Source organism: Aspergillus puulaauensis, chromosome 7, assembly GCF_016861865.1.
Source record: "Aspergillus puulaauensis MK2 DNA, chromosome 7, nearly complete sequence".
Classification (NCBI taxonomy): Eukaryota; Fungi; Ascomycota; class Eurotiomycetes; order Eurotiales; family Aspergillaceae; genus Aspergillus; species Aspergillus puulaauensis.
In genome coordinates, this window is record NC_054863.1 from 2,532,005 (window position 1) to 2,555,012 (window position 23,008).

Consider the following 23,008-nt stretch of genomic DNA (forward strand, 5'->3'; position numbering starts at 1 on the left):
TCCCTTGGAACTTCCTTTGCACCTTACTCCGTACAGCTTTAGCCGAGCCGCTCCTTCTCTGTGACGACACGACTACAAAAGCCGGTCGATCAGTATACCACAAATCACAATGACAGTATGACCACCACTTTTTCCACCAAACCAAAATAATGCAAGTACATAAATATAGCACCTCAACAGAAACATCGTCCATGATCCAGTAAAATAGAGGGGGCGTTAATATACAGCCCGCCTCCACCACACACTCAGCGGATGACGAGTGCTGATCCACAGACAAAGGGCCGGAATGGAATGGACTTCATCCCATCGACACTTGTCACGCAGTCGAGAGTCGAGACTCTTTGAGTTTACTGATTACTCGAGAACCCCATGCGCCGCCTCCTTGGACGGCTATTCGGGAATTGCAATTCTAATCGTGTTTATCGGCTGAATTTGAAGGTGCACGCCTCCTCTCTCGGGACGAAACGGCATAAACAACCCAAGTACGGATATTTACTTACCTCCTTTCGAACAGGTCACACACCCCAATCCGTCCATCACCCACCTTCTGATTTTGACGGAATGCATATAAGCCGCTGCGGCACTGCGGCGTTGCAGCTGCCCAAACACCCCTACCGTACTCATTTCGGTATTCCGTCGGTTGATGTTTTAGTAACGGTGCGTGGACCCTAGAATCTCGTCCCTCAGCCACCTTACCCAATACTATTGGAACCACATTCATCGTCTTAAGGCTCAAGGTTGAAATTTTGACCCCATATCCTTCCAGTCCCGGCTCTCACTGAGTCCCGACCGAAACGAGAGAGTCAACGCCCAATGGCACAGCCTGGCTGGCCGCTGAGCTCACCTCTGAGGAATGCCAGTCCCACTCCGATCCGGTCCCGGCCGCTCTGGAATCTGGACTCTGGGATACATACTTCGGTCGGTCTCGGCCTAGATGCCTTTCCTGTAGCTCTCCTGTAGCTCTACTGCAGTCTATAAAGTTGCTGGTGTTGTTGCGACCCATTCACCTAGTTGTTTACGAATAGAGTAGATAGAACTGGATACCTACTTTGCTGGGCAGTCGATACCCACCCCGAGCAAAAACCGAGCGAGAGCCAAGCTAGGAGCTTAGGTGCGGTAGATAGCTATTAGGTATGGGACGTGCGCTGTAGTTTCCAATAGTTTCGACCTAAATTCAAGATACTACCAGGAAAGTCACGAGTCAGAGGATTCACGACTCATAATCACCCTCAACATCACTGTTTTTGGTTATAAAATATGTATCGTCGCAGGGATACCTACAGCAGGGGCAGCCAGCTGTTCGGAGGCCAGGAATGTGTGTATGCTTACCTCTGTTCCAGCCAAGCGTTAGGTACAAAACAACAAAAATGTCTTGGAATTTTTCAGTCGCGGGTAGGGATCTATATGCCTGTAAGTATAGCTCTGGGTCTGACTCGGTGATAGTAATGGATGTACCCACTACTCGTCAGTGGATATGCATTGATCGGGAGTTCGTTTATAGAGATGTTCTATGATTCGTCTGGTTTCATCCCATCGAACGACTTGGTGAGACATTAAGGACACCCTTCGTTAGATTTTAGATATAAATCCTAGACAGACTGACGTCCTCGCTTGTTATTTTTAGAGCGTCATTCGTCATCGCAATATACAGAGTAGACAGATTTTTCATGCGGCGGTATCTAGATACGATATGATATGTTGAGTAATTTGTCCATAATAATAATAATATACCAAGTATTCAAGCCTGCGCATGAGCATCGATTCCAGGTCTAGATTCGCAAAGCCCGAGTGATCGTCGACGTGAGGAATGTTGAGTGTCAACAGACAAGACACTCTCTACCACCGGCCCGGACGACTTCTCCAGCGACCCTCTTCAATGTCCTCCTCTCGTTCATATTCGCGCGGCCGTTCCCTCCTCCGCCGATCATCTCTTCGGTCGTCCCGATATTGGCGCGGTGGCGGAGGTGGTGATGGCGGCACTGGAGGCGATGGAGGCCTCTCGGGGAGTATAGGAGCTGACTTGTTTGGTGATCGCCTTGACGAAGGGGGTACGGAGGCACGCTCGCGCTGGATCTGCTGGATGCGTCGGCGGCGCGCTCGTCGGATATCGTCAGAATCCTCAACTAGGGAGTTTACATCCTCCTGCAAGATAACAATCGTCAACTCGGGGTCGAAAGTAGGCGAAGCGAACAAATACTCACAGGGTGAAGATAGGAGAAGATATAGTAGACCGTGTCCATTTCCTCATACTCATACCCCGCACGTTCAATTGCTTCCTTCACAACTAGATCCTTCGTTATTTCAGTCCAGAGACGTTCTCGACGGTCCTTGACTCCGATATATCGCGGCCCAACTTTGCTCCTTGGAGTATCGCCCTTATGCCTAAGCTCTCTCATGTCGTCTTCAGCTGGATTAACTTGGCGATCCTTTCGTCGGGAGCGCCTTGATTCCTCTCGAACGTCTACAACAGGTAGTTCCTTTTCGGGATTGTGTTTCAACTTGGAGGGAGCTTGGACAATGGCCCAGTCATCCATAGGGTCGCTCAGAGGTGAGCTGCGACGGGGTTGAGGGTCTCGACCTCGATAGTGGTCCTCCTCGACTATATCGCGCTTCTTGTACGAGCGCCGTTGATCGACTCGTCCATCTTCGACTCGGACGTCTTTGCTTTCGAGTTCTGGCGGCTCAACTATAGCCGCCGGTTTTCCTTTCTTCCGTCGTGTATTATGTTCCTGAAGGGGCAGTTGAAGCGATTCTCTACTTCGTTTCTCGATTTCAACCTCTTCCTTGGCTGCGTCTTCAGTCCTTTTTCTATTATAGGGTTATTAAACGTTGTTCAAATAAAGAGGACTGTCAGATGTACCTATGGCGAGCTTCACGTTCGTTGAGAACTGTTTCCAGATCAGGTACACGAGGTGGGGTAGGTGGGCTGGGTGGGCGAGGTATTTGAAGCGCTGGTGCTTTCGAACAGTTAGTAACTGCAGTAAAATCCCCTGGAAAATCTTACAGTGTTTGAGAGATTTATGTCTCCTGGGTGAGTCTTTGTAGATCGGCGGAACCGGAACTGGTAGAGGTACTTTGGGAAGCTCTTCCTCTTCAGAAGACCCAGCAGATTCGGATGACGATGATAGCGAGGAGGGCGTTGCTCGCCTTCGCGTAGAATACTTCTGTCTGATAGGGTCTCCCCGTGCTACCCCCCGTCGTCGACCATGTTTCGGAAGAACATCCAACTCGCTTTCATCGGTTTCGTCGCTCTCATCATCTACGATGTCGATGTGGTAATGTGACCGCTGATGTGACCGTGGAGCAGCATCGCGGCGTGGGCCTCTCTTATCACCCGGAAATGCTTCCATCGAGCGGCTGTTCTTGGGGAAAGCACCGTCATCATATTTTGACCTTCGCATGTGTCTTTCGTCCTTCACACTTTTACTGGGTGCTATGGCCTCCTTGCGGGCATGGTAATCATGTCGAGGCATCACAGGTCGTTTCTTCTTGCTAACAATCTCCTCCACCACATCAGATTCACTATCCGTGTAATCCTGGGTAGAATCCCCATGAGAGAAGTATGCTTCTTCAACATCAGAGACCCTTGAGCGCCGCCTTCCACGAGGCTTTGACCCGCGAGCATTGTACGCGATATCTTTGTACTTGTCGACCTCTTCATTGCGATAAGCATTCAGGTCAAGCCTCGCAAGCCGTTCAGCAGTCAATACATCGTCTCGTAGATACTCATAGCCTTCGAGGGGAATCTCAGGCTTCGCACGTTCGCGAACATGGCGACGGTCGAGATTCTCAACAACTGGCCCATGCCCACGCGGTACCCGGCGGCTATAGCGTGCGTCGCGGTCGACTAGTAACGGATCTCCTTTAGCTCGGCTAGGATACACCTCCTCCGTATTGTCGATGACATCGTCGTACTCAATGGGACGGCTTCGGCGGGGCATCTTGGGATGTGAGAGAGCGACGTGGGAAATAAACAAGTTAAGAGACGATTAAAATAGCGCTGGCCCTTGCACTTCACCACTTGCGAGAAAGGCACGCAGTTCGTATGAGGGTGTGGGGCCGGCGTTTGATGCTGTCAGTATGCCGCGTACCCCACGGTGGGAGAAAACAACAATTGGTGGAAGCACCGTGGCTGCTGGATTGCTGCGTGTAATTTTAGAAGAAAGAGCAGGAAATCGTGATCATTGCATTGCAGTGGAGAGATGGAATGTGACAGCTGAGATGCTGGATGGGCTGGTGAACTGTTCGCCTGCCTGAAACGAACCCCGCGGCTGTGCCAGCTGATGTCACACCGCAGTAGTTTGGCTGGTGAGGCACCATCCCTTTTGTACCTACAGGCTACAGTTTCTCTTTGTGCGTCCGAAACGCGCAAACACTGCATCTTTAAAACCTATTGGATGTTTGCTGATTGTCCCGTAAACAGAGGGAAAGCAGATTTCCTACCACGAACCAGATTTCAGTATTTGGATCGCCACTCATGGAAGTACCATACTCTGCCTTGTTACGGAGTCCGGCCCTCATCAAATATTTCCAAGATTTACATTTACTTGTTTGCTCATCCTATAACTCCAATCACCTTCTTCACTCTTCCAATACCGTCATACCCGTATGCAGGTGCTGACCGCAGCACGTGCCGCCGCGTCGTCATTGTCGACGACACGGCCGAACACAGCCGAACATGGCCTAAATCCACCAGGTCCAAGTTACAAGAGTATTCTGGCGGTATGAGGAAAAGGCACGTGCTCATATTATCGCAGAATCAATCAGAGGGCACTCTTTCCAAGTCAAAAAGAGTACTGGAACCTCGTGGCTGTTTCTTGGTAATGTCCGTTGATAAAATATCAGGCGGGCAAAAGATCCTGAGTAGAGCGTATCACTATGCGAGATCATAAAACTGCGACTCTCGTGAGTATCAACTAAGAGAATATGAGATCATCATTTGAAGTCTTTCTCAAATCCAATGACGGGAAGGAGCCTCAGTCTTTATTCACATTAGTGGGAAGAGTACTATGTACTCGAGTAGCACGGCCAACACCGAGGAAGCGATGTTCTTTTACCGTAAATGGTGAGCCGATCGAAAGAGTTTCATCATTCTCATCGGTAGTAGCTCCGGGAAGTTTGGAGAACTTCACCCAAAGCTGAGCCGCGTTTGTCCCTTTTCTGATTTGCCTCGCCCGCCGCGAGGTTTCGAGCGGGAATTTGGTGGAGCCGCCCTGTTTGGTAATTGCGATGTTTGGGAATTCCTGGCAGCTTGCATTTCCTCAGTTTCAAGATCCTTCGCATAATGCCAGTCATTGTGTTCCTCCTCCCCATCAATCTGTATGGCCTTTCCGCATCGAGGGCAGTTGTAGACGCTCCAAGTAGATAGCTCTGCCTGGTCCGAGAGTAAAACATCTTCAAACAACTGGACATTGTCAGGCTTGAATTCCGACGCATCTGCTGTTTGATCCTGTTCAGAGGAGCCAACCGTCCCGTTGGCTTCCGGCTGCTTGTTGAAAAATCGCCCCAGTCCGTTGTCTTCAAGCTTCCTCCGCTTCTTGGCTGATTGTTCATGTTCAGTTGATAACTCATCCATCGTATGGTTCCGGCCAGGGGGTGCCAAATTCTTTGCCTGATCGCCTCGTAGTAGGAAACCATCAATTGCTTGGTTTTTGGACACCCCGTCCTCGAAACCACCGGCACTCAAAGAAAGATTTGCACAGGGCCATGCGCTCCCATCTGTAGCAACCTGTCTAAGCAGCGTCTTGCCAAGATCAAATAGTAGGTCTTCGTCAATTGTAGCTGATCCGGGGATGGGCAGTTGTCGGGATTTCACCTGAACGCCTTGCCGATGGTGCAACGCAGCAGTTTTCGGTCGACGCTTATGCTCAAGCACGCCTTCTTCAATGAGGCGACCATATATGTCCGCTGCGAAGATACGCAGCCACTTGTCGGCTTGGTCGAGATTGTTTATACTCGGCCTGAACGATTTTGCGGAAAGCATGGACTTGATTTGCGTTCGGGGGTTGACCTCACTTCGGTCCTCTCCACGAATTATCCCGTAAAGCCAGGCTGCCGTATCATCACTCAACTTGGCACGGAATTGTTCCAGGGACACACCAAGGAGGTCGCTGACTTGTTCTGTTCCAAACGCAGCACTGACTTGGTCACCCAATTTGCCCCCAAGCATTCGAATTTTGGTGAACTTGAAACCACCAAGGAAGTTCTGGATAGCACGATTCCTGACAATTGTTTGCTTGTTGGGTTTATTTGTCGCGCTCCCCAGCTTGGCCATCATTTTGTTCTTAGCAAGTCCCGCGGAACATGTGTAACTGAGCGTATCCCAGACAGCTGTTCTGACTGATCGAATAATCTCAGCCCCAATAAGCATGGCGATATCATCCCAGTCTGGGTCATCGACCTCTGTCTCGTTCTCATCCAAGTCAACCAGACAGTCCTCCGTGTTCCATTCCAGTGCAGTAGTGGGTGGACAAGGCAACGGTGCAACTCGATCATCACCGTTCGGCTTTTCACGTAATTCGGGATATCGCTGGAGCAGGATGCCAAACACCAATGGTGAGAGGTCGATAAAGACCTCGTCGATGCTCGCTTTCTCGACAAGTGCTTCCTGTATTTTGTTCTGGCTACCCAGTCCCAGCTGACCCCCACTTATCCCGGTATACCAGCCCGCTAGCTTCTCCTTAATCACCTTCAAGGTCTTCCGCGACTCCGCCCGGTACGGGTCAAGGCAAACCTTGTCCGTTCCCACGTTTTTCCATGCATCCTCTCTATACGCCCACTTTCCGCCCTCCCCCTCCCGAAACGTAGCAACATGCTGAAGAACAATATCCGGGCACTTGACCCTCGCGTCCTTCGCAGAGATCATCCGTGTGATTCCAAAATCTCGCGCTGGGTAATTGATCGCAATCAACGAGTCCCATTGCCGCACTGCGAGTGGTGTCTCGCGCGGTGTTCCCAGTCGGACCATTTCACATTGTGCATAAAAGGCATCGAGGTCAATATGCGCTATTATCCGGAGTTGAGACGCGGTCGACGCTTGTCGGAGGAGATAGAACTGGCGATAGGTGCAGCGAGAATGAGGCTTTGCGGAATCGCGGGACGCCCGCAACGCGGGGAGTTCTGGGGACAAGCGAGACATGGTGATAGGGCGTACATAGCGGATATAACTATGTATATATACTCTGGGAGTAAATATAGCAAGACGATGACTTAGATTGCATGGTCGGGGGCCCTTGAGCGGCCAGGCACCTGAATTTTGCGGAGAGGATTCCTGACGTTGTCGAGTTCTATTCCCAAGATCTTAATTTTCCTAATCGGGTTAGGCCCTTTTTACTCCAGCTCCATGGTCTATTAACTTCTTAACATGGCTACGACTGTATTACATTCCTTTTTCCGAAATAGGATATTCTGTGGCTTATTTCACTTACTTAGAACAATTGTACGGAGCTCTGTAGAAACGATGTGTGGCGTCAAAAGTAAGTGTAGTAAATTTTCTTAGTAAAGTCTCATGAGTTTAACTATGTAACACTCGCTGGGTGGCGGCTTCCTATCGAGGTGTCGTCCAGCTTCGTGCTTTCCTACATGGTATCGAGGTAGGCCCTGCAGTCAGTTCTAGTGGCACGAGCAGCCCACGATCCTCCCTGGTCGCCATATCTAGAAGGAAGGCGAAGACCAGTAAGGTGCTTCCTATACTGGACAACCCTCCATCGCGCCTTCCTAAACTTGGGTATTCCTCTCTCCAGTTACAGGATAAGTGCGATGCACTCCATCTGTTCCTGCCTAACCCGCTCCACCTTAGCGGGAGCAAAATCGTGAGCGCCAATAGTTTGCTGACCACAAGGGACGGCCAAAACGGCGCGATGCTATATTACTTGAATATTGGATTTCTACCAGAGATATCCAGGGTAGGGCAGCCACTGAAGATACCTACGCATACCTTGTACCACGGTAAACCGATTTCGAACCAGGCGTATCGAGTAGACAATAATCGGGCCTAGCATCTCAGCCATCGTCTGACTGTTGACATCAAATCGTTTCCACACGTGTCAGGTATGCGCCCTGGCAATTCATCAAATGGTCGGTGAATCGGGGCCACTTCCTGACTTGCGCCAGGCGTGTCAAAGCTTCCGAAGGGTTCAGATGATCTCATTTTGGTACCATGGAAAAGTCAAAGAAAGCTGACTTTGCGGACAGGCGTCATTATGAGAAAAGATCCTCCCATCCCAGACAACAGGTCCCATGGGCATGAGCTGCACCAAATGCCATTTCCTGCGGTGGCTAACTGGTCAAAACCGGTGCCTCGGGAAGCGTAAACGAGACGTGGAGGTATGGGACCGTATCCACACGCGGGCCGCACGGCTTGGGCCTTCGCGCTGTCGAGGAGGCTTACGGGAGACATAACGAAGTGTATCTTGGGCGCAGAAGCCACCTGGCTTGACATCATTCGAACAAAGGATGCGTCTTACTGCTTCGTCGGCGTGCTCCGCGAGAAGTAGGGGAGTATCATGAAATGAAATGAGCAAATTGTGCTGACAGTGATGCACAAGCTTGACCAGCTGGTGATATTGTGATAGCCGGGCGGGAAGAGAAGGATAAAGGCGATATGGCGTGGCCATCTGTAATCTCACAGCTGGTGAGAGCGCATTGGTTAGCTAAACAATGCTAGTTTGCCCCATGCCAAAGAATAGTAATGAGCTTAATGAGAAGACATCAGATCAGGACCAGTATTTAGCTTAGTGTTGTCACCCGAACAAAGGATATCCTCGCCAGAAAGCGATTGGAGAACCAACGCAAGGCTGAGGCCAGGACCCAGCAAAGTGGACGGCCCGGCCGGGTTGGAGCCTTGGTTCGCGACCGCAATAGAATCTATAACGTTAAATGGCCTGGTTGATTACTGGACAACGGAGATCAAGGAAACCGGGCCATTCGAGACGGCGGCAGGGAAAAATTATGGAGGAAACTGACGTCTGACGAGTGCCCAAGTCGCCACACGCATGACTGCCCAATGCCCAAACGTCGCGTCCGGCGCCTCACTGGCTGGACCCCAAAAAATTGCTGCCACCTCACGAGTCACGGCTTGAGGCAGCCTGAAGCGAGCAACAATTACTTCGCGGATAGATATAAGCTCTTCATCATGCAGAGTTCACTGTATCTGCATATTGTTTTTATAATAGTATATGCGCCCCGCATCAAGAAGTCGATAATGATTCCTCAGGATACATATCACGTAAAGATACGCGAAGTCTCCTCAATAGCTGGAGAACCCAGTCATTTGCTTGTGATTTCATTAAGAGAGAAGAAGCAAAAAGGAACCTTGATTGATTTGCTCCCGGAGTCTCGGTGCAGGCTATCTTCAAATCGGAGGCTGCACGGCTGCTATTTGATGATTGAACAGATGAAGTAGGGGCTTGCTTGTCCGTGGCACCCAGGTGAGGCAAGGATGGTCACCGAGGAGGCAAGGTAGCTTTCTGCTCTGCGTGAGTGGTTATCTATTAAATTGATCTCTGGTACCGCCGTGGGAGAGAAAAAAAAAAGCTTGTTCTGTTTTCTGGGAGATATCTGCTCCTTTGGAATCTGCCGTCACAGTCAGGTCACGACCGACTCTATTCCTCCTTCAGTCGAGATGAAGACGGCTAGCGTAGTTATACTCCAGAGTTGAAGTACTTTTGTGGCCCACGGTGATACCCTGCCTGATCGTCAAGGCTTGGGCGTCGCCCAATAGAATGAACCAGAAGGCGGGAAGAGGGAGCATCGCGACACAGGCGCCAAAGCAAGTCGTGGACCATCAACGTCGACGGGGCTTCCATGGCCAAGCACCTAAGCCTTATTTGTCCGTCCATGCATGCAGATTCTGGCGTTGTCCTTTGGCATCGTTGCGGTGTGGTGTGGAGTCTGAGACGACAGTCGTGGCACCAGACAGGCCAGCAGCCCAAAGCCGGCCCAACAACAGCCCAATCAATCATTCCTGGAGCACAGGCGCAAAACCCACACAAGTGTCCTCCCCTCGACCTTTGCTCCCACCGTTTTCGCCCCCTCGCTCTTCTTCAGCGCCTCTTATCTCGCTGACCCTCGTCTTTTCCTTTCTTTCTCTTCACGCTCTTCCCTTCTTCCCTCTTCTCCCTCAAAGCCTTATCTGGCATCTCTCGCCGGCTTCCAGGTAGCATAATCTGTACAAAACACCACTGGAACCGACAGACGACCGTGAAACCTGGACTCCCCTTAGCCCCTCTTCTTCAAGTCATCTTCCGTCCACGCCGTTCTCCCGTCTCGTGGTCTCCTCTTCGTTGTCACCTCGACTCTTCACATCCATCTTGCGACCTGGTTTCTACTGGATATACTCAAGGAATATCACTTTGCTCTCTGACAGACAACCGTGGACAAGAATTCATCCTCCTAGATTTCTTTGTTTTCGTTACCGCTTGGGATTCCATAAGCTCCAGCTGGCACTCACTCACGCATTGGTCCCGCTTGGAAACTCGTCAAATCAAAATTCAGATTTGCTTTATTTACCAGCCTTGGATATCCACCCTCATAATAATTCTTGCCTTGTTGAAGAACAGCCTGAGATTGATACAGTTCGCCGTCATATTTACCTGGACTTCCCGGATTCTCTCTTCCCTGGACCCCCTCTGGATATCTGGACCCTCTTACTTTGTTTAAATAAACACCGGACACATTTCCCTGGACACAATGACTAGCCGTCAAAATGAGTACTTCATTCCCGGAGATGGAATTAGCCGAGAGGTAATCCAGGCCGATATCTGCCGTTACCTTGGAAATGATGCACTAGTAAGACCTGGAAACCACAATGTCCGTCTCCCCGATCCTCTGCAATCGACAGCGTACAAGTGCCAAAGAAAATGGTCTCGATGAATAAATTACCCGGGTTCTCGTTACTGACTTGTGAATAGGGTCGCGGAGGATTTTTCATTCGGGCTTACCGAAACCTCACATCAGTATGTGAACTCTGAAATCTATACTTAGAGAGAATGCAAACTAACGTGGTGGAATTCCAGGAAATGATTGCTGATCTCAAAGCCGATTCGGCTCGATGGGAGGCAGATGTGAGAAGTCGGGCTGACCAAGGCTACCCTCGAGGTAGTTACATCCAGGACTACAGCTACCCCCAAACCAGCCGGGCCACTCCAAATTATCCAACTCCTATGGGGACTATGCACTCTGAAATGCCTCAGGGTCAGCGTCCTTCTCCTCCCACAACCTACGCTGCGGCCCCGCAGCAGTACGCTGAGCAATATCACCAGGGTGGCTACCCTTCAACTTCAAGTCCGCCATACTCAAATGCTCCCTCATATCCTTCAAACCATTCAGGCTTTGCGGCCGGCCAGCCGTACCCTCCCCAACATATCCCCTACAGTACTCCAAGCCAACCGCCAGTGACTTCTGAACTCCACCCTTCTTATACTTACGCCAGCTCTGGTTATGGCTTCGAGAACGGGAGAAACAATGCCCCAAGATACCCTGGCCCTGGATATGATACCGAATCTGATTATTCTCCCGTTACTACCGGAATGGCATATCCTGCTAATACTGCCCCTGACCCACGGATAGGAATGGAACCAAGATACACTCCGGACTCTGGATACCCTGACCGAAGTAGGCCGCAGCCAGCAAGAGAAAGAGAGGCTCCCCGCCGGACACGGTGATGATGCATGATTTCACACCCCCTTGCGAGCACTACGCATTCGGCTAGTACCGATGCCTGTGTTTCCTGAACGGAAAGTGCCGCGGGATTAATGAATTTTACGCCATGAATTTTCTTTCCTCTGCCGCTCATACCCTGGAGCCCTTATGGATCTCTTTCCTTTTCTGCCTACAGGATTATCATGCCGGAAAAAAGTGTGCTTAGTCTTTGTTTCGGGACCGATTGCAGCGATGAGGAAACGAACCTTAGATTACCGGACCTTGCTCCATTTCCCTGGACATTGTGCGCGTCGGCGTTGATTATTATTACCGAGTGTCTCCATGGACATCGGTCGGTGTTCCGCTGGATATGTCCCTTATTCTTTCCTCTCAGGGAGGACCACATTGGCGTTCTAATGTAAAGATCCACCAAATATTTGTGATGCTTATGAAAAGGTGGCTGTTTTGCTGGATCATTGTAATGTTCACCTGGTCCCTGATGTCTTTTTTATCTTCTATCTTGTCGCCGTGTCGGGCAACTGCTCCGCTCCGTTTTGGTTTCTTTCGTGGTGCACTCCCAGCGGTTTTTTTTTGCCCAGCTTATTTGGTGCCTCCTAATATGTTTCGAGGGGCGTTTCGTTGTCACGACTTGTTGAGCTGACGGGGTTGAAAATACCTCGTTAGTGCGGGCGTTGATGATATACGGTGATGTAGATACGAGCATATACGGCGTTTTGTCATTCCGATGAAGTTTCCCAACGGTGTTTCGGGTAATTCAAGAATCTGCTTACCAACTCATTGAGACTTGGCCAATGTTCAACGTCGTTTGCTCATCCTCCAAGCCCTGTAAGCCACACATACTGATTCACTGGCCCATTGCACTGTGACCTCTTGAGTTTCCAGCCCACATTACGTGTGGTCTCATCTCCCTCAAATTGGAACATTTCTAGATCAATGTTGAGGCGTCACACTCTCTTCACTGGCAACAAAGCGCCAGATTTACACCTTGGTCATTTTTCATTCAGTATGATAGGTAGGTACCCACTTAACTGCCTCAATTGCTGTTCAATTCACCCAGTGGGTGGGCCCAGGCACTCGGTGCTGGCGTATCAAAACACTTTAGTCCGTTTGCTTCTTCGTCGTATTCACTCATCTACTTGGTCCCAACGTTTACTCTACTGGCTACTATTTATGTGCCTGTCTCTGCTGTTCTTTGTTCAAAATCGAGCGTTTACTGGTGCTGTCTCTACCCATGTCTTGGAATTACATCTCTGCGTCTTCCAACCTCCTATACACTAGAATTGACAGGGGATATGCTTTATGCGCTTTACCATGGCTCCAGCCTCTCTCCAATTTGCTGACGGCGATGTCAAGGTAAATGTGGTACCAGACACCCACTGTCTTCATTCTCGGGTGCTTAAAAGTCACTCCAGATTCTTGGAGCAGCTTCTTGCAAAATTTTGTCCCTCTGTTACACCTTTATCGTCCACAAAACGGTCTGACCCGCCGTTACGCCGTATCATCATGAATTTCGTCGGCTCGTCGGCTCATAAATACGGAATACTGGATATTCAGGCAAGTGATCTTACCTACGAAATAGCGAAGAATTCTCAGACGATATGGTTCTAACACAGAGGTTGTAATACAGGGTTACGACGATTCCGCTGGTGCTATGGACGACGTGCAGGTGGGCTTGTGCTCCTTCCCCATGTGGTCTGAGCAGATTCGCTGCGTTTGGTCGAATATCTTCAGAATCTTTTACGATAAGCCTCCGGTCTTGGACACCGATGGCCAGGGCTCAATACTAGCAAATTGCCAGATGCTAGTTGAAAAGGCGGAAGAACTCCATTCAACCAGCGTTGTCTCTCGCGCCATTCAGACGACTCTGGTCACTTTCGACCAAACGCTCTACCAACTCATCTCACAGGACCCAGTCTCCTGGGTAAAACTCGCAGTTTGCATCCAATCGGGCTCTATATTCCAGGAGTCTATGATTCACCTAGTGGGAAAATGGGGCTTTCTTGAAGAAAAAGCACGGGAATCCTTGCCCAAGAGTGTTCGTACTTTGTGCGTCCAGAAGATCCAAGGCCTGAACGACATAAAAAAGGCCGTGGAGTTTCAGATAGTGAATCGCCTCCCTCATCCACGCTCAGACAAGGCTTACTATCGCGAAACGAAAAATGTATATGGATGGATGGCGTTGACCTTCTACCAACAGTGGCTCTGCCAATCTTTTGCGGGAGGTCGGAACTACCATGCTCCAGATGGAGGCGCAGCCTTCTACCGCAAGATTGCTGCAGGAGACGATTCCTGTTTGAATGAATTTGATCAAACTGTTGGACAGCTCTCTGCTTCCCTCGAATTCGGCAATGAACAGCAGAAGGAGCTAAAGAAAGACCTGGATGAGCTCAAGAAAGCTATGAAGCACATCGTCTCGGATTTGCTCGTCAACGAAGCCAAGTATGATCCGGTTCTCAGTGGCGAGCTTTCATACCTGACCTGCTGTCAAGTCAGGGAGGAGGAAATGCCCTTACCAGAAACACTGAGCTACAAACTCCCAGGCATCAAGGATATTATGGGCGTGCCTAACAGCAACACCCACATTCCCAACAATAATCACTTCCGTCAGTCCTTTATTCCTGGGCCTACTGAGTCTCTTATGGACGGTTCCAGCACCATGATGGGTCTCAACAATAATAACCTAGGAAATGATTTCTTGCTGAGCCCCGTGCTGCAAAATCCCGCCATCTCTACCTTCGACTCATTAAACACCTTCACCGCCGATCCCACTATGGCCTGGGATGACTCGATGGGCTATTCATCCTCATCCCTCAACCTGGTGGCCCCGTCTTTGCCATCCCTCTCGCCTATGACCATTCCCAGCGGCAATGGTCTCTTTGAGAGCCCGGCGGATTTCGACCAGTTCAGCAACCCAGGAGGTAATATGAATGTGTTTGATTTATCCATAACGGAAGATGATAATCCATTGATGCAAAATGGCGGTGGTGAGGGGGGTTTGGCGTTTCTTTGAAGTACAGCTGAAGGGGTCCGGGGACTATGTGGATCTTCCGTTCATTGTTTGTTACTCTATATGATACTCGTTCTGATATTTATCAAGCGTCCTTCGTGGTTCATCTATATGCCATTTCCTTTGCAAGTATGACGATCACTCCATGCTCAAACTTACCCTTCGAGGATAGGCTATATTCAGAGGGAAACCCAACATTCATCGAAGAGAGATGGTGAAGCGAAAGTAGAAATATGCCATTTCGCAATCTATAACTCTTTTCCATATACAATACATTGTAGTTTTCTCGCCTGAACAGAGATGCCGCTAGGTGTAGGGTATAGAGAGAGACCCAGCGGCCCTTACCGTCAGGCAAACGAAGAGACTTTGCCAGAGCTACGGCGAGTAAAAAAACCAGCCGAGATTCCATATCTGCTGCCCAGATCCGGCGATTTTCCTCAAAGAATGTGACTTAGAGTGTATGCGTATGTCGGTTTCGAAGCAACCTTGATGTAAAATTTCCCAGCTAAACAACAGCAAATATAGTGATATCAAGCCTAATCTGACAAACAACCTTCATTCATTACCCGCACGGTAATCCGGGGTTTACTCGTCGTCATAGCCCTGGGGGATAACCCGAGGTCCTTGCGGGACTATTCGGAAAGAAATAATGCGTCAGTGTCATTGAATCTAAGTCGTTACCGGAGTGGGCAACTCACTGGGATATGTGAAGGGAATCGGTTCCGGGTCGACATCGCCGAAGAATCGTCTGATTGGGGGGAGGGAAACGAGCATGAGCGGGCCGGTGGCGCCAATGATGAGAGAGTAGAAGATTGCGGGTTTCTCGTGCGAGGCCCAACGCATGTAGCGAAGGGGCGTAGACCAGAACTGGGGGGTAGTCATTGTTGCGATAGGTTGGGGTAAGATTTTGCGGACGTTCGGGAGTTGAGTTGATCGCGCGGGATGCGATATTTCGAGGAGATGGGTCAATTGAATGGACCAGTGACTGCAGGAGAGGCCGAAAACTTGCAGAGATCGGTAATTGAGGGTGCTCTGCGTGAGCTGAGTTGCGATCGGTGGGTTGAGGGGAAGGATGGAGGTTGAAAGTGACGACAAGCCGGACCGAAGTTTAGTTGCAAAGGCGGCGGATGGACGAGGTCTTGGCGCCCGGTCCAAACACGTCGCCAATTCAAGCTGGACTTACGCAGACTATATACCCCGATACCATTGCCCCCTCGCCAACGCCGCTTGCGATTTTGTTTCTTTTCTGCTGGTGATAATTTCTCTCGGTTTGTTCTCTTTCTCCGCTGCGCGGAAGCCTTTCGACGATGCGGTGGTGTCCGTCCCTCCTGCTATTCGGCTTCTTGGCCGCTGTCAATGCATTGAGCAGTTCGGGCAATCGACTGCTTGTGGTTTTGGAAGAAGCTACAGAGAAGGCCCTATATTCAACGCTATGGGGTGATCTAGAGTGTATGCTGTCCAAGAAATCCATTCAATGGATCCCGGTCGTTGCTAATTGGTTTGCCTGGCAGCTCGAGGGTATAACCTGATCTTCGAATCACCCAAAAGCGACAAGCTTTCCTTGTTCGACCTGGGGGAGAGAGCCTACGACCATGTCCTCCTTCTCCCTCCCAAATCCAAAGGTTCGACTTTATCCTACTCCGTTCAAGGACTATATAGGGACAGCCAATTGACCTTATGATATAGGTTTCGGTCCTTCGTTAAGCCCTAAGAACCTCGTCGACTTCCTCAACAAAGATGGAAACATCCTCCTCGCGCTCTCCGGCACGTCCACAACACCCAGTGCCGTCAGCTCGCTCCTCCTGGAATTCGACCTCCACCTATCCACCGACCGTTCCTCCGTCGCCGTTGACCACTTCAACTACGACACGCTTTCCGCTTCCGAAAAGCACGATGTCCTCCTTCTCGAGCGCCCTGGCAAGCTAAGACCAGACACCAAGGATTTCTTTGGAGGCAAGGGTGTTCTCGCTCTTCCAAACTCCAGCCCTCACACGCTCGGTGACAACTCCCTGCTTGCACCTATTCTGCGAGCTCCCGTCACAGCCTACAGCTACAACCCGAAGGAGGAAGTGGGTTCAGTTGAAGAGGTCTTTGCTACCGGTTCCCAATTGGCACTGGCGTCAACCATGCAGGCCAGGAACTCCGCCCGCTTCACACTGTTAGGTTCCGTGGAGAGTCTCCAGGATAAGTGGTTCTCCGCAACCGTAAAGGCACCGGGTGGTAAAGACGCTGAGACGGCCAACCGAGAGTTCGCCAAGCAATTGACTGCGTGGACATTCAAGGAAACTGGTGTTCTCAAAGTTGGTAACATTGAGCACCACCTTGCCAAGGACGATCTCACACCAGAGGACCTGAACCCTAGCATCTACCGGATCAAGAACGAAACCGTACGTGTCTATTACACTGTTTCACTGCTATATCGGCTAACTTATAAATATCAGGTTTTCTCGATTGAGATTTCGGAATATAGCTATGATGGGTTCGTCCCCTTCGAGGTCCCTGCCAACGACGAGCTCCAACTCGAATTCACCATGCTATCCCCTTTCCACCGTCTCAACCTCCAGCCTATCAAGACAACAGAAAACAGCACCACCTTTGGCACCCAGTTCACGGTTCCCGACCAACACGGGATCTTCTCCTTCCGCGTAAATTACAAGCGTCCGTTCCTCACCAGCATTGAAGAGAAACACGAAGTCACCGTCCGCCACTACGCGCACAACGAGTATCCCCGCAGTTGGAAGATTAGCGGAGGTTGGGTCTGGATTGCTGGTCTTTGGTCTGTTATCGCAGGGTTCTTGGCCTTCGTGATCATCTGGCTCTACTCAGCGCCTACTTCCGCTGCTGCGGTGAAGAGCAAGAAGACGCAGTAGGCCTAGACCAGAGATGTACTAATCTGAATGATATTTGTATGAACATAAAATACAATGGAAGGCGGCAATTCAATAGTAGATTTGTGTAACCAATCTAAACGGTATCGTTTTCGTCATGCCAATATATAAACGTACACATATTGTACATACCCAAGTAATAAATATAAGAAAGAACAACTCCGATCCATGCCATGGGGAGAGGAAAACAGGTAGCCAAAACAAAAAGCAGATGCACGGAGGGACACCACTAAATTCAACCAGATTTCATACCAAGTCCCTGTGGTTTCACGGTTTCTCCTCCACCACTCTTGACATCAAACATCTAACAAATGCGTTTCTCCCCTCACAGCCCTCTCGTCTTCTCGGGATCCATCTGCACCTCATCGCCACTGATCTCTTTCACGGTCTCAAATGCCGGCTTGCCCGCATACAACTGTTGTGATGATTTGCTTGCCTTGCCCTCAACCTCTTTGGACAGTTGTAGGGGCGCGTTGCCGCGGAATCGTTTGCGCATATCGATTAGTCCGCGTCTAGTTGTTAAGTACTAGTTAGCAATCAATTTCTTTCTTTTGTTCTCGCTTCGCTTGGAAGAAGGGAGGGCTAGGGTGACGAACTTGCACTCGCCGAAGCCCTTCCGTAACTGTTGACATTTGACGGGGAGTTCATCGACCAGAGGTTCGTTCAGGCATTCTCGCGGTGTGTGGCGCTGTACCATGATACAATCAGACTGCTGGAGGCATTGTGCCAGGGCATCGCCTGTTCGATTTGATCGTTAGAGAAGCTGTTCTCTTTGGCTTGGTGGTATGACCGCCGAGTCTGGTGGCACGAAAATGCGTGCCACTGTAGTGTTCAGAAGTAGACCGAAGCTAGAATGACTTACGGAGAGCGTTGCAAGAGTTTGGCATTTTGATTGCGACACAGCCAATGCCCTGACGAGGATTGGAGATCGTTGGTGATTCAAGTTCCTCCCGTCCCAGACACCTGAGATGCGGCCTGACTCCGCGGGCAAAAATTCGCCGGGCCATCCCCGGATTAGGTAAGCTCCATCACATGAAAATGGCGGTCTTTTAGTAGGGGATTAAATGACGTCGCGGTTGTCTCTGGATCGTCGCGTTGGAGGGCTTGCGGAGATTATCGTTTTTCTCCCAGCCATCGCGCATTATGATCTTTCAAAGCTATGATTTCAAAGGACTAGCTGCCTCCTAATTGTTAAGTCTTTAATATGGCCCGTGTACCAGTCATTGGGCGGCTTTTCTGGTTCGAATACCTTGCGCTATTCGGATCGTTAATTTTGGTGCTGCTGGAATGGGTCATTCACATCATTACGTTCTGCCTTCGTACGTCGTAACATGGGGGAAAGGTCCTGTCACGGATGCTAGCTAACTTCGAGCAGCGGAGCCGATCATCAATTTCTGCTACGAACGGTCGAAAACTATTTTCAACCTCATTATAACCCCTGAGAAGCCGGAAAATCAGGCGAGGGAAAAGCGAATTGCGACTGCGGTTGGGGAAGCTTCAGATTTTGGGGAAATATGCACCATCTTCGGATATGAGGCGGAGGAGCACATTGTGCAGACTAAGGATGGATATCTACTTGGCCTGCATCGATTGCCCAACCGTAAGGGCGAGGAATCTCAGACTGTGAACCAAGGTGCACAAAGCGTCAAGAAGAAGGTCGTATATCTTCACCATGGCTTGATGATGTGCAGTGAAGTTTGGGTCTGCCTGACAGAGGAGGAACGGTGTCTTCCTTTCCAGCTCGTGGAACGAGGGTACGACGTCTGGTTGGGGAACAACCGGGGGAATAAATATTCCAAAAAGTCGACCCGGCTCTCTCCGCTAACCAATGAATTTTGGGATTTCTCAATCGACCAGTTCGCCTTTCACGACATTCCCGACAGTATCAACTATATCCTTGAGTTGACAGGGCAGCCCTCCCTATCATATATTGGCTTCTCGCAGGGAACTGCTCAAGCTTTCGCCACTCTTTCAATTCACCCGCAGTTAAATCAGAAGATCGACGTCTTTGTGGCCCTTGCGCCTGCAATGGCGCCTGCTCGGATATCAAATCCGGTTGTGGATTCCCTTATGAAAGCCTCACCGAACTTCTTGTTCTTACTGTTCGGCCGACGCAGCATCCTCAGTTCAACCACGATGTGGCAGACCATCCTCTACCCTCCGATTTTCATGCGTATTATCGATACGTCACTTTCCTTCCTTTTCAATTGGAAATGCAGGAATATCAGTCGTAGCCAGAAACTCGCGGGTTATCTCCATTTGTTCTCGTTCACGAGTACCAAGTCCGTTGTACATTGGTTCCAAATCATCCGCAACAAGAACTTTCAGTTCTATGATGATGAGATCTATGCACCATTCAGTATTGCGGCGAGCGAACGTTTTTACAAGCCAGTCAAGTACCCTACGAGGAACATCAAAACCCCGATTGTTCTGCTGTACGGCGGCAGTGATAGCCTTGTCGATATCAATGTGATGCAGAAAGAGCTCCCGCGTGGGACAACTGCTAAAATTATTCCAAAGTATGAACACCTTGATTTCCTGTGGGCCCACGATGCTCCTGAGCTGGTTTTTGGCCATGTGTTCGATGCCTTGGACCAGTATAGCTCTGCCACCAAGGGCCTACAGGATACGAAGCTAAACAAGCAGGTTAACGGCACCAAGTGACGTGGGCCGGCCTGGTTTCTGTTCCAAAAAAAAAATGCAGATGCAAGGAGAAATAAACAATTCTGCGTGGGAACAGCGGAACAAGGGAACAAGGGAATTCTAGCTTGGCTTTTCCAATGTCATTTGTTGTATTTAGTTGCTTGAGGCATTAGCCCGAAGATTCTTTTCTTTTTTATTTCTCCGTTGTACAACGCATTGTATTTAGGCCTAAGGTGACACTTCATTCCAGTCTGGACAATCAACACAGCTAGCCTGTATGCTTGTTTGTACCTCAAATGAGAAACGTCATTGTCATCGTCAGTATTATCTCAAGACACGATAAGTATATTATTGTGGTACTTTTCGCGATTTGACAAAACGTTCTTGACCCACTTCGTCCCCGTTATCTCGCGAGGTACTTCTGTCCGTAGACGTACCGAATGTGACCAGTGAACGTACATCGAAACGGTCCGCGTGGAGTCTCGAGCAATCGAAAATGATATTGATGCCTAAGTAATATTATGTGGAAACGAACCGGAGACCCGACTGGGTAGAAGGGCTGGACGGATGGATGCAAGCCCTCAATGTTTGCGAAAGCTGTGCCTACCAGATCAAAAGGCAGTTCATTGTTTGCCCCGGAGTCCAGGAACCTGATCCGTGGACCGTCCCTGGCAGCGCTGAGCTGTCCAGTCCCTGGGCTGGGCGGGCGATCATACCTGCAGTTGAGGCGTGAGATCGCATTTCGCTGGTTGGTGATAGGTCACGAATGGCAGGTTGGGCCTTGTTTCAGTGCCTAGCGGTTTGTGATGAAGATGAGATGAGACTCGGGGACGATGAGGCGTTGCAGAGCTGACCCAACACTTGGGCGTGTTTCTGATCGCGAGAACAGGGGTCGCATCCTTCCCAGTCGGTGCATGGTGCAGCAGAAGTGCGAGCAGGGTTTTGTAACTATTATCGGTGAGTCTGGCGTTGATGAGATCCGGGTCTCGATTGATTGCTTTGAGAAGTAAGAATAAGAAAAGAAGACGGGATGCGACATCCGAGTAATATAATCTGGTGTTATTTATTCATGCCCCGCCACGCCGTTGGCTTTTGAAGATGGATGTGTATTAAGTATTTCTTCGCCCATCCTCCCTCCCCAGGCTCTACTTTCGTCTCATCTCTTCTCTCCCCTCCATCTCCTTCGCCAACCATCACATACTCTATTTTTTGGAACTTGCATATATTTACCCGTTTGGATCGTCTCCAACCCCCACTAATAAAGTTTCGGTTCCAAAATCACCCAATTCGATCTTCACCGCCATCCACAAGATTATTCGTATTCCGTGCCCGAAGTGCGTTCTTCTGTCCTCCCAGAGGAAAAGGGAAAAAAAAAAAAGACTCCAAATTCACGGAGCAGGAGAGAGAAAAAAAAAAGCAAACATCAAAAGGGATCATATTGTCAAACAATTGTATCATTATTATCATTGTCCGTGCAGCACAACTATCGCAGCTTCTCCTCCGTTCTCCGCCAGATCCAGAAAGCCGAATTTTGAACCAAACCCGTTCTTCGCGCTCCCCACAACTTCTGCTAAGAGACCGCGACTAAACTGCAGTCGGCCTGGCCCTGGCTCCTTCGCCCCCACCGGCACTCAAGTCTCGCTCTGGACATCAAACTGGTCCGTTCGTTCGCTCCGCTGCCATTTCGTTCTCGAACCTCGTTGCGCACACTCTCGCTTCTCCGACCTCTTCCTTTCACTTCACCTCGCTTCACATCCCGCTTTAAGCGCCCCTTTCTTTCCTGGAAACATCCAATTGGGCGGTAATTGATTGATATCGAGACCGATGTAACGGATCGCGTGTCGTTACCCTTGCTCCAAGCTCACCCCCGCTCCATTACCCCCGAGGGACTTGGACCACCATCCGATCCGCCAGGAGGCCCAACCATTGCTCGAGCACCGCGCATTATATCGGATCTACGAAACCGCGTCTTCGCCAGTTCACAAAAGGAATTGTGGGTTCTTGACTTGTTTGCTGCGGAACAGATAAACCTCGACGCAGACACTTTTTGGACGGTACCATCTCTTGATCATACTGTTTGCCATTGAGAAACTTCACCACAATCGAGAGGTTCGGCTGTAGTCGCTAGTGTCACAATTACTCATCTCAATGCGGCCGCAGTGAGTTCAATCCTGGAATCTGGTTCGCGTCATATAATAGTGCATGGTATATGCTAATAATGGCATTGTGTCACCCGCAGACGAGAATACCATATTGTCGTGTTAGGCGCTGGTAGGCTACTCTTTCTGCGCTGAACAACCCCATCCAAGATCTAACACTGACTTTTGCTCGTGTGCGCAATAGGAGGAGTGGGTAAAAGCTGTCTTACTGGTATGGTGACCCCATTACTTTTCCCTGTAGCATTGCCTTAGGGTTAGATACGCTTTTCGGATTACCAACAACTCACTCTTGATAGCGCAATTCGTTCAAAATGTCTGGATTGAAAGCTATGACCCAACAATCGAGGATTCATATCGCAAGCATATTGAGGTAGACGTAAGTTTATATGGCATCCTGCGCCTGATATATATGGATACTAACCTCTTCCAGGGCCGGCAATGTATTCTAGAAATGTATGTCAGAGTGTATGGATACTGCAAGAGTGGACTCATAACTGACCACTTATACCGATAGTCTTGACACAGCAGGCACAGAACAGTTTAGTGAGTTAGCCTGTCTCTCCATGATTATGTCTTTCCATTAACATTTTTCTAGCGGCCATGAGGTAATCAGCCATCCCATCCTAAACCCCTAGAGAATATTGGCGACT

At 49.8% G+C, this 23,008-nt stretch overlaps 10 protein-coding genes across 10 annotated transcripts; 5 read left to right on the forward strand and 5 right to left on the reverse strand.

Annotated features, from left to right (window-relative positions):
• Positions 1 to 1,836: 1,836 nt before the first annotated feature.
• On the reverse strand, positions 1,837 to 3,941 carry APUU_70964A (uncharacterized protein; the record flags this gene model as incomplete). Its single annotated transcript, XM_041695896.1, has 4 exons — positions 1,837 to 2,142; positions 2,202 to 2,808; positions 2,861 to 2,957; positions 3,005 to 3,941. The coding sequence occupies 4 exons, from the start codon at positions 3,939 to 3,941 to the stop codon at positions 1,837 to 1,839; spliced, it is 1,947 nt and encodes a 648-aa protein (XP_041561580.1).
• Positions 3,942 to 5,128: 1,187 nt separating this feature from the next.
• Positions 5,129 to 7,138, reverse strand: RAD30 (DNA-directed DNA polymerase eta; the record flags this gene model as incomplete). The annotated part of the gene is made up of 1 exon (XM_041695897.1): positions 5,129 to 7,138. One exon carries the CDS (start codon positions 7,136 to 7,138, stop codon positions 5,129 to 5,131), a length of 2,010 nt encoding a protein of 669 aa, XP_041561581.1.
• Positions 7,139 to 10,689: 3,551 nt separating this feature from the next.
• APUU_70966S (putative transcription factor RfeG) lies at positions 10,690 to 11,663 on the forward strand (the record flags this gene model as incomplete). The annotated part of the gene is made up of 3 exons (XM_041695898.1): positions 10,690 to 10,809; positions 10,911 to 10,955; positions 11,016 to 11,663. The coding sequence occupies 3 exons, from the start codon at positions 10,690 to 10,692 to the stop codon at positions 11,661 to 11,663; spliced, it is 813 nt and encodes a 270-aa protein (XP_041561582.1).
• Positions 11,664 to 13,006: 1,343 nt separating this feature from the next.
• Positions 13,007 to 14,671, forward strand: APUU_70967S (uncharacterized protein; the record flags this gene model as incomplete). The annotated part of the gene is made up of 3 exons (XM_041695899.1): positions 13,007 to 13,014; positions 13,074 to 13,215; positions 13,289 to 14,671. 3 exons carry the CDS (start codon positions 13,007 to 13,009, stop codon positions 14,669 to 14,671), a joined length of 1,533 nt encoding a protein of 510 aa, XP_041561583.1.
• Positions 14,672 to 14,771: 100 nt separating this feature from the next.
• On the reverse strand, positions 14,772 to 15,077 carry APUU_70968A (uncharacterized protein; the record flags this gene model as incomplete). The annotated part of the gene is made up of 1 exon (XM_041695900.1): positions 14,772 to 15,077. One exon carries the CDS (start codon positions 15,075 to 15,077, stop codon positions 14,772 to 14,774), a length of 306 nt encoding a protein of 101 aa, XP_041561584.1.
• Positions 15,078 to 15,253: 176 nt separating this feature from the next.
• On the reverse strand, positions 15,254 to 15,550 carry APUU_70969A (NADH:ubiquinone oxidoreductase subunit NDUFA3; the record flags this gene model as incomplete). Its single annotated transcript, XM_041695901.1, has 2 exons — positions 15,254 to 15,300; positions 15,367 to 15,550. 2 exons carry the CDS (start codon positions 15,548 to 15,550, stop codon positions 15,254 to 15,256), a joined length of 231 nt encoding a protein of 76 aa, XP_041561585.1.
• Positions 15,551 to 15,975: 425 nt separating this feature from the next.
• Positions 15,976 to 17,538, forward strand: WBP1 (dolichyl-diphosphooligosaccharide-protein glycotransferase; the record flags this gene model as incomplete). The annotated part of the gene is made up of 4 exons (XM_041695903.1): positions 15,976 to 16,117; positions 16,180 to 16,290; positions 16,355 to 17,055; positions 17,110 to 17,538. The coding sequence occupies 4 exons, from the start codon at positions 15,976 to 15,978 to the stop codon at positions 17,536 to 17,538; spliced, it is 1,383 nt and encodes a 460-aa protein (XP_041561586.1).
• A 343-nt stretch (positions 17,539 to 17,881) lies between these two features.
• Positions 17,882 to 18,443, reverse strand: APUU_70971A (PET191 family protein; the record flags this gene model as incomplete). Its single annotated transcript, XM_041695904.1, has 3 exons — positions 17,882 to 18,068; positions 18,153 to 18,294; positions 18,419 to 18,443. The coding sequence occupies 3 exons, from the start codon at positions 18,441 to 18,443 to the stop codon at positions 17,882 to 17,884; spliced, it is 354 nt and encodes a 117-aa protein (XP_041561587.1).
• Positions 18,444 to 18,760: 317 nt separating this feature from the next.
• On the forward strand, positions 18,761 to 20,220 carry TGL1 (sterol esterase; the record flags this gene model as incomplete). The annotated part of the gene is made up of 2 exons (XM_041695905.1): positions 18,761 to 18,875; positions 18,932 to 20,220. The coding sequence occupies 2 exons, from the start codon at positions 18,761 to 18,763 to the stop codon at positions 20,218 to 20,220; spliced, it is 1,404 nt and encodes a 467-aa protein (XP_041561588.1).
• Positions 20,221 to 22,347: 2,127 nt separating this feature from the next.
• On the forward strand, positions 22,348 to 22,967 carry RSR1_1 (Ras-related protein Rsr1; the record flags this gene model as incomplete). The annotated part of the gene is made up of 7 exons (XM_041695906.1): positions 22,348 to 22,358; positions 22,439 to 22,470; positions 22,543 to 22,569; positions 22,655 to 22,734; positions 22,789 to 22,811; positions 22,873 to 22,901; positions 22,954 to 22,967. 7 exons carry the CDS (start codon positions 22,348 to 22,350, stop codon positions 22,965 to 22,967), a joined length of 216 nt encoding a protein of 71 aa, XP_041561589.1.
• Positions 22,968 to 23,008: the final 41 nt, after the last annotated feature.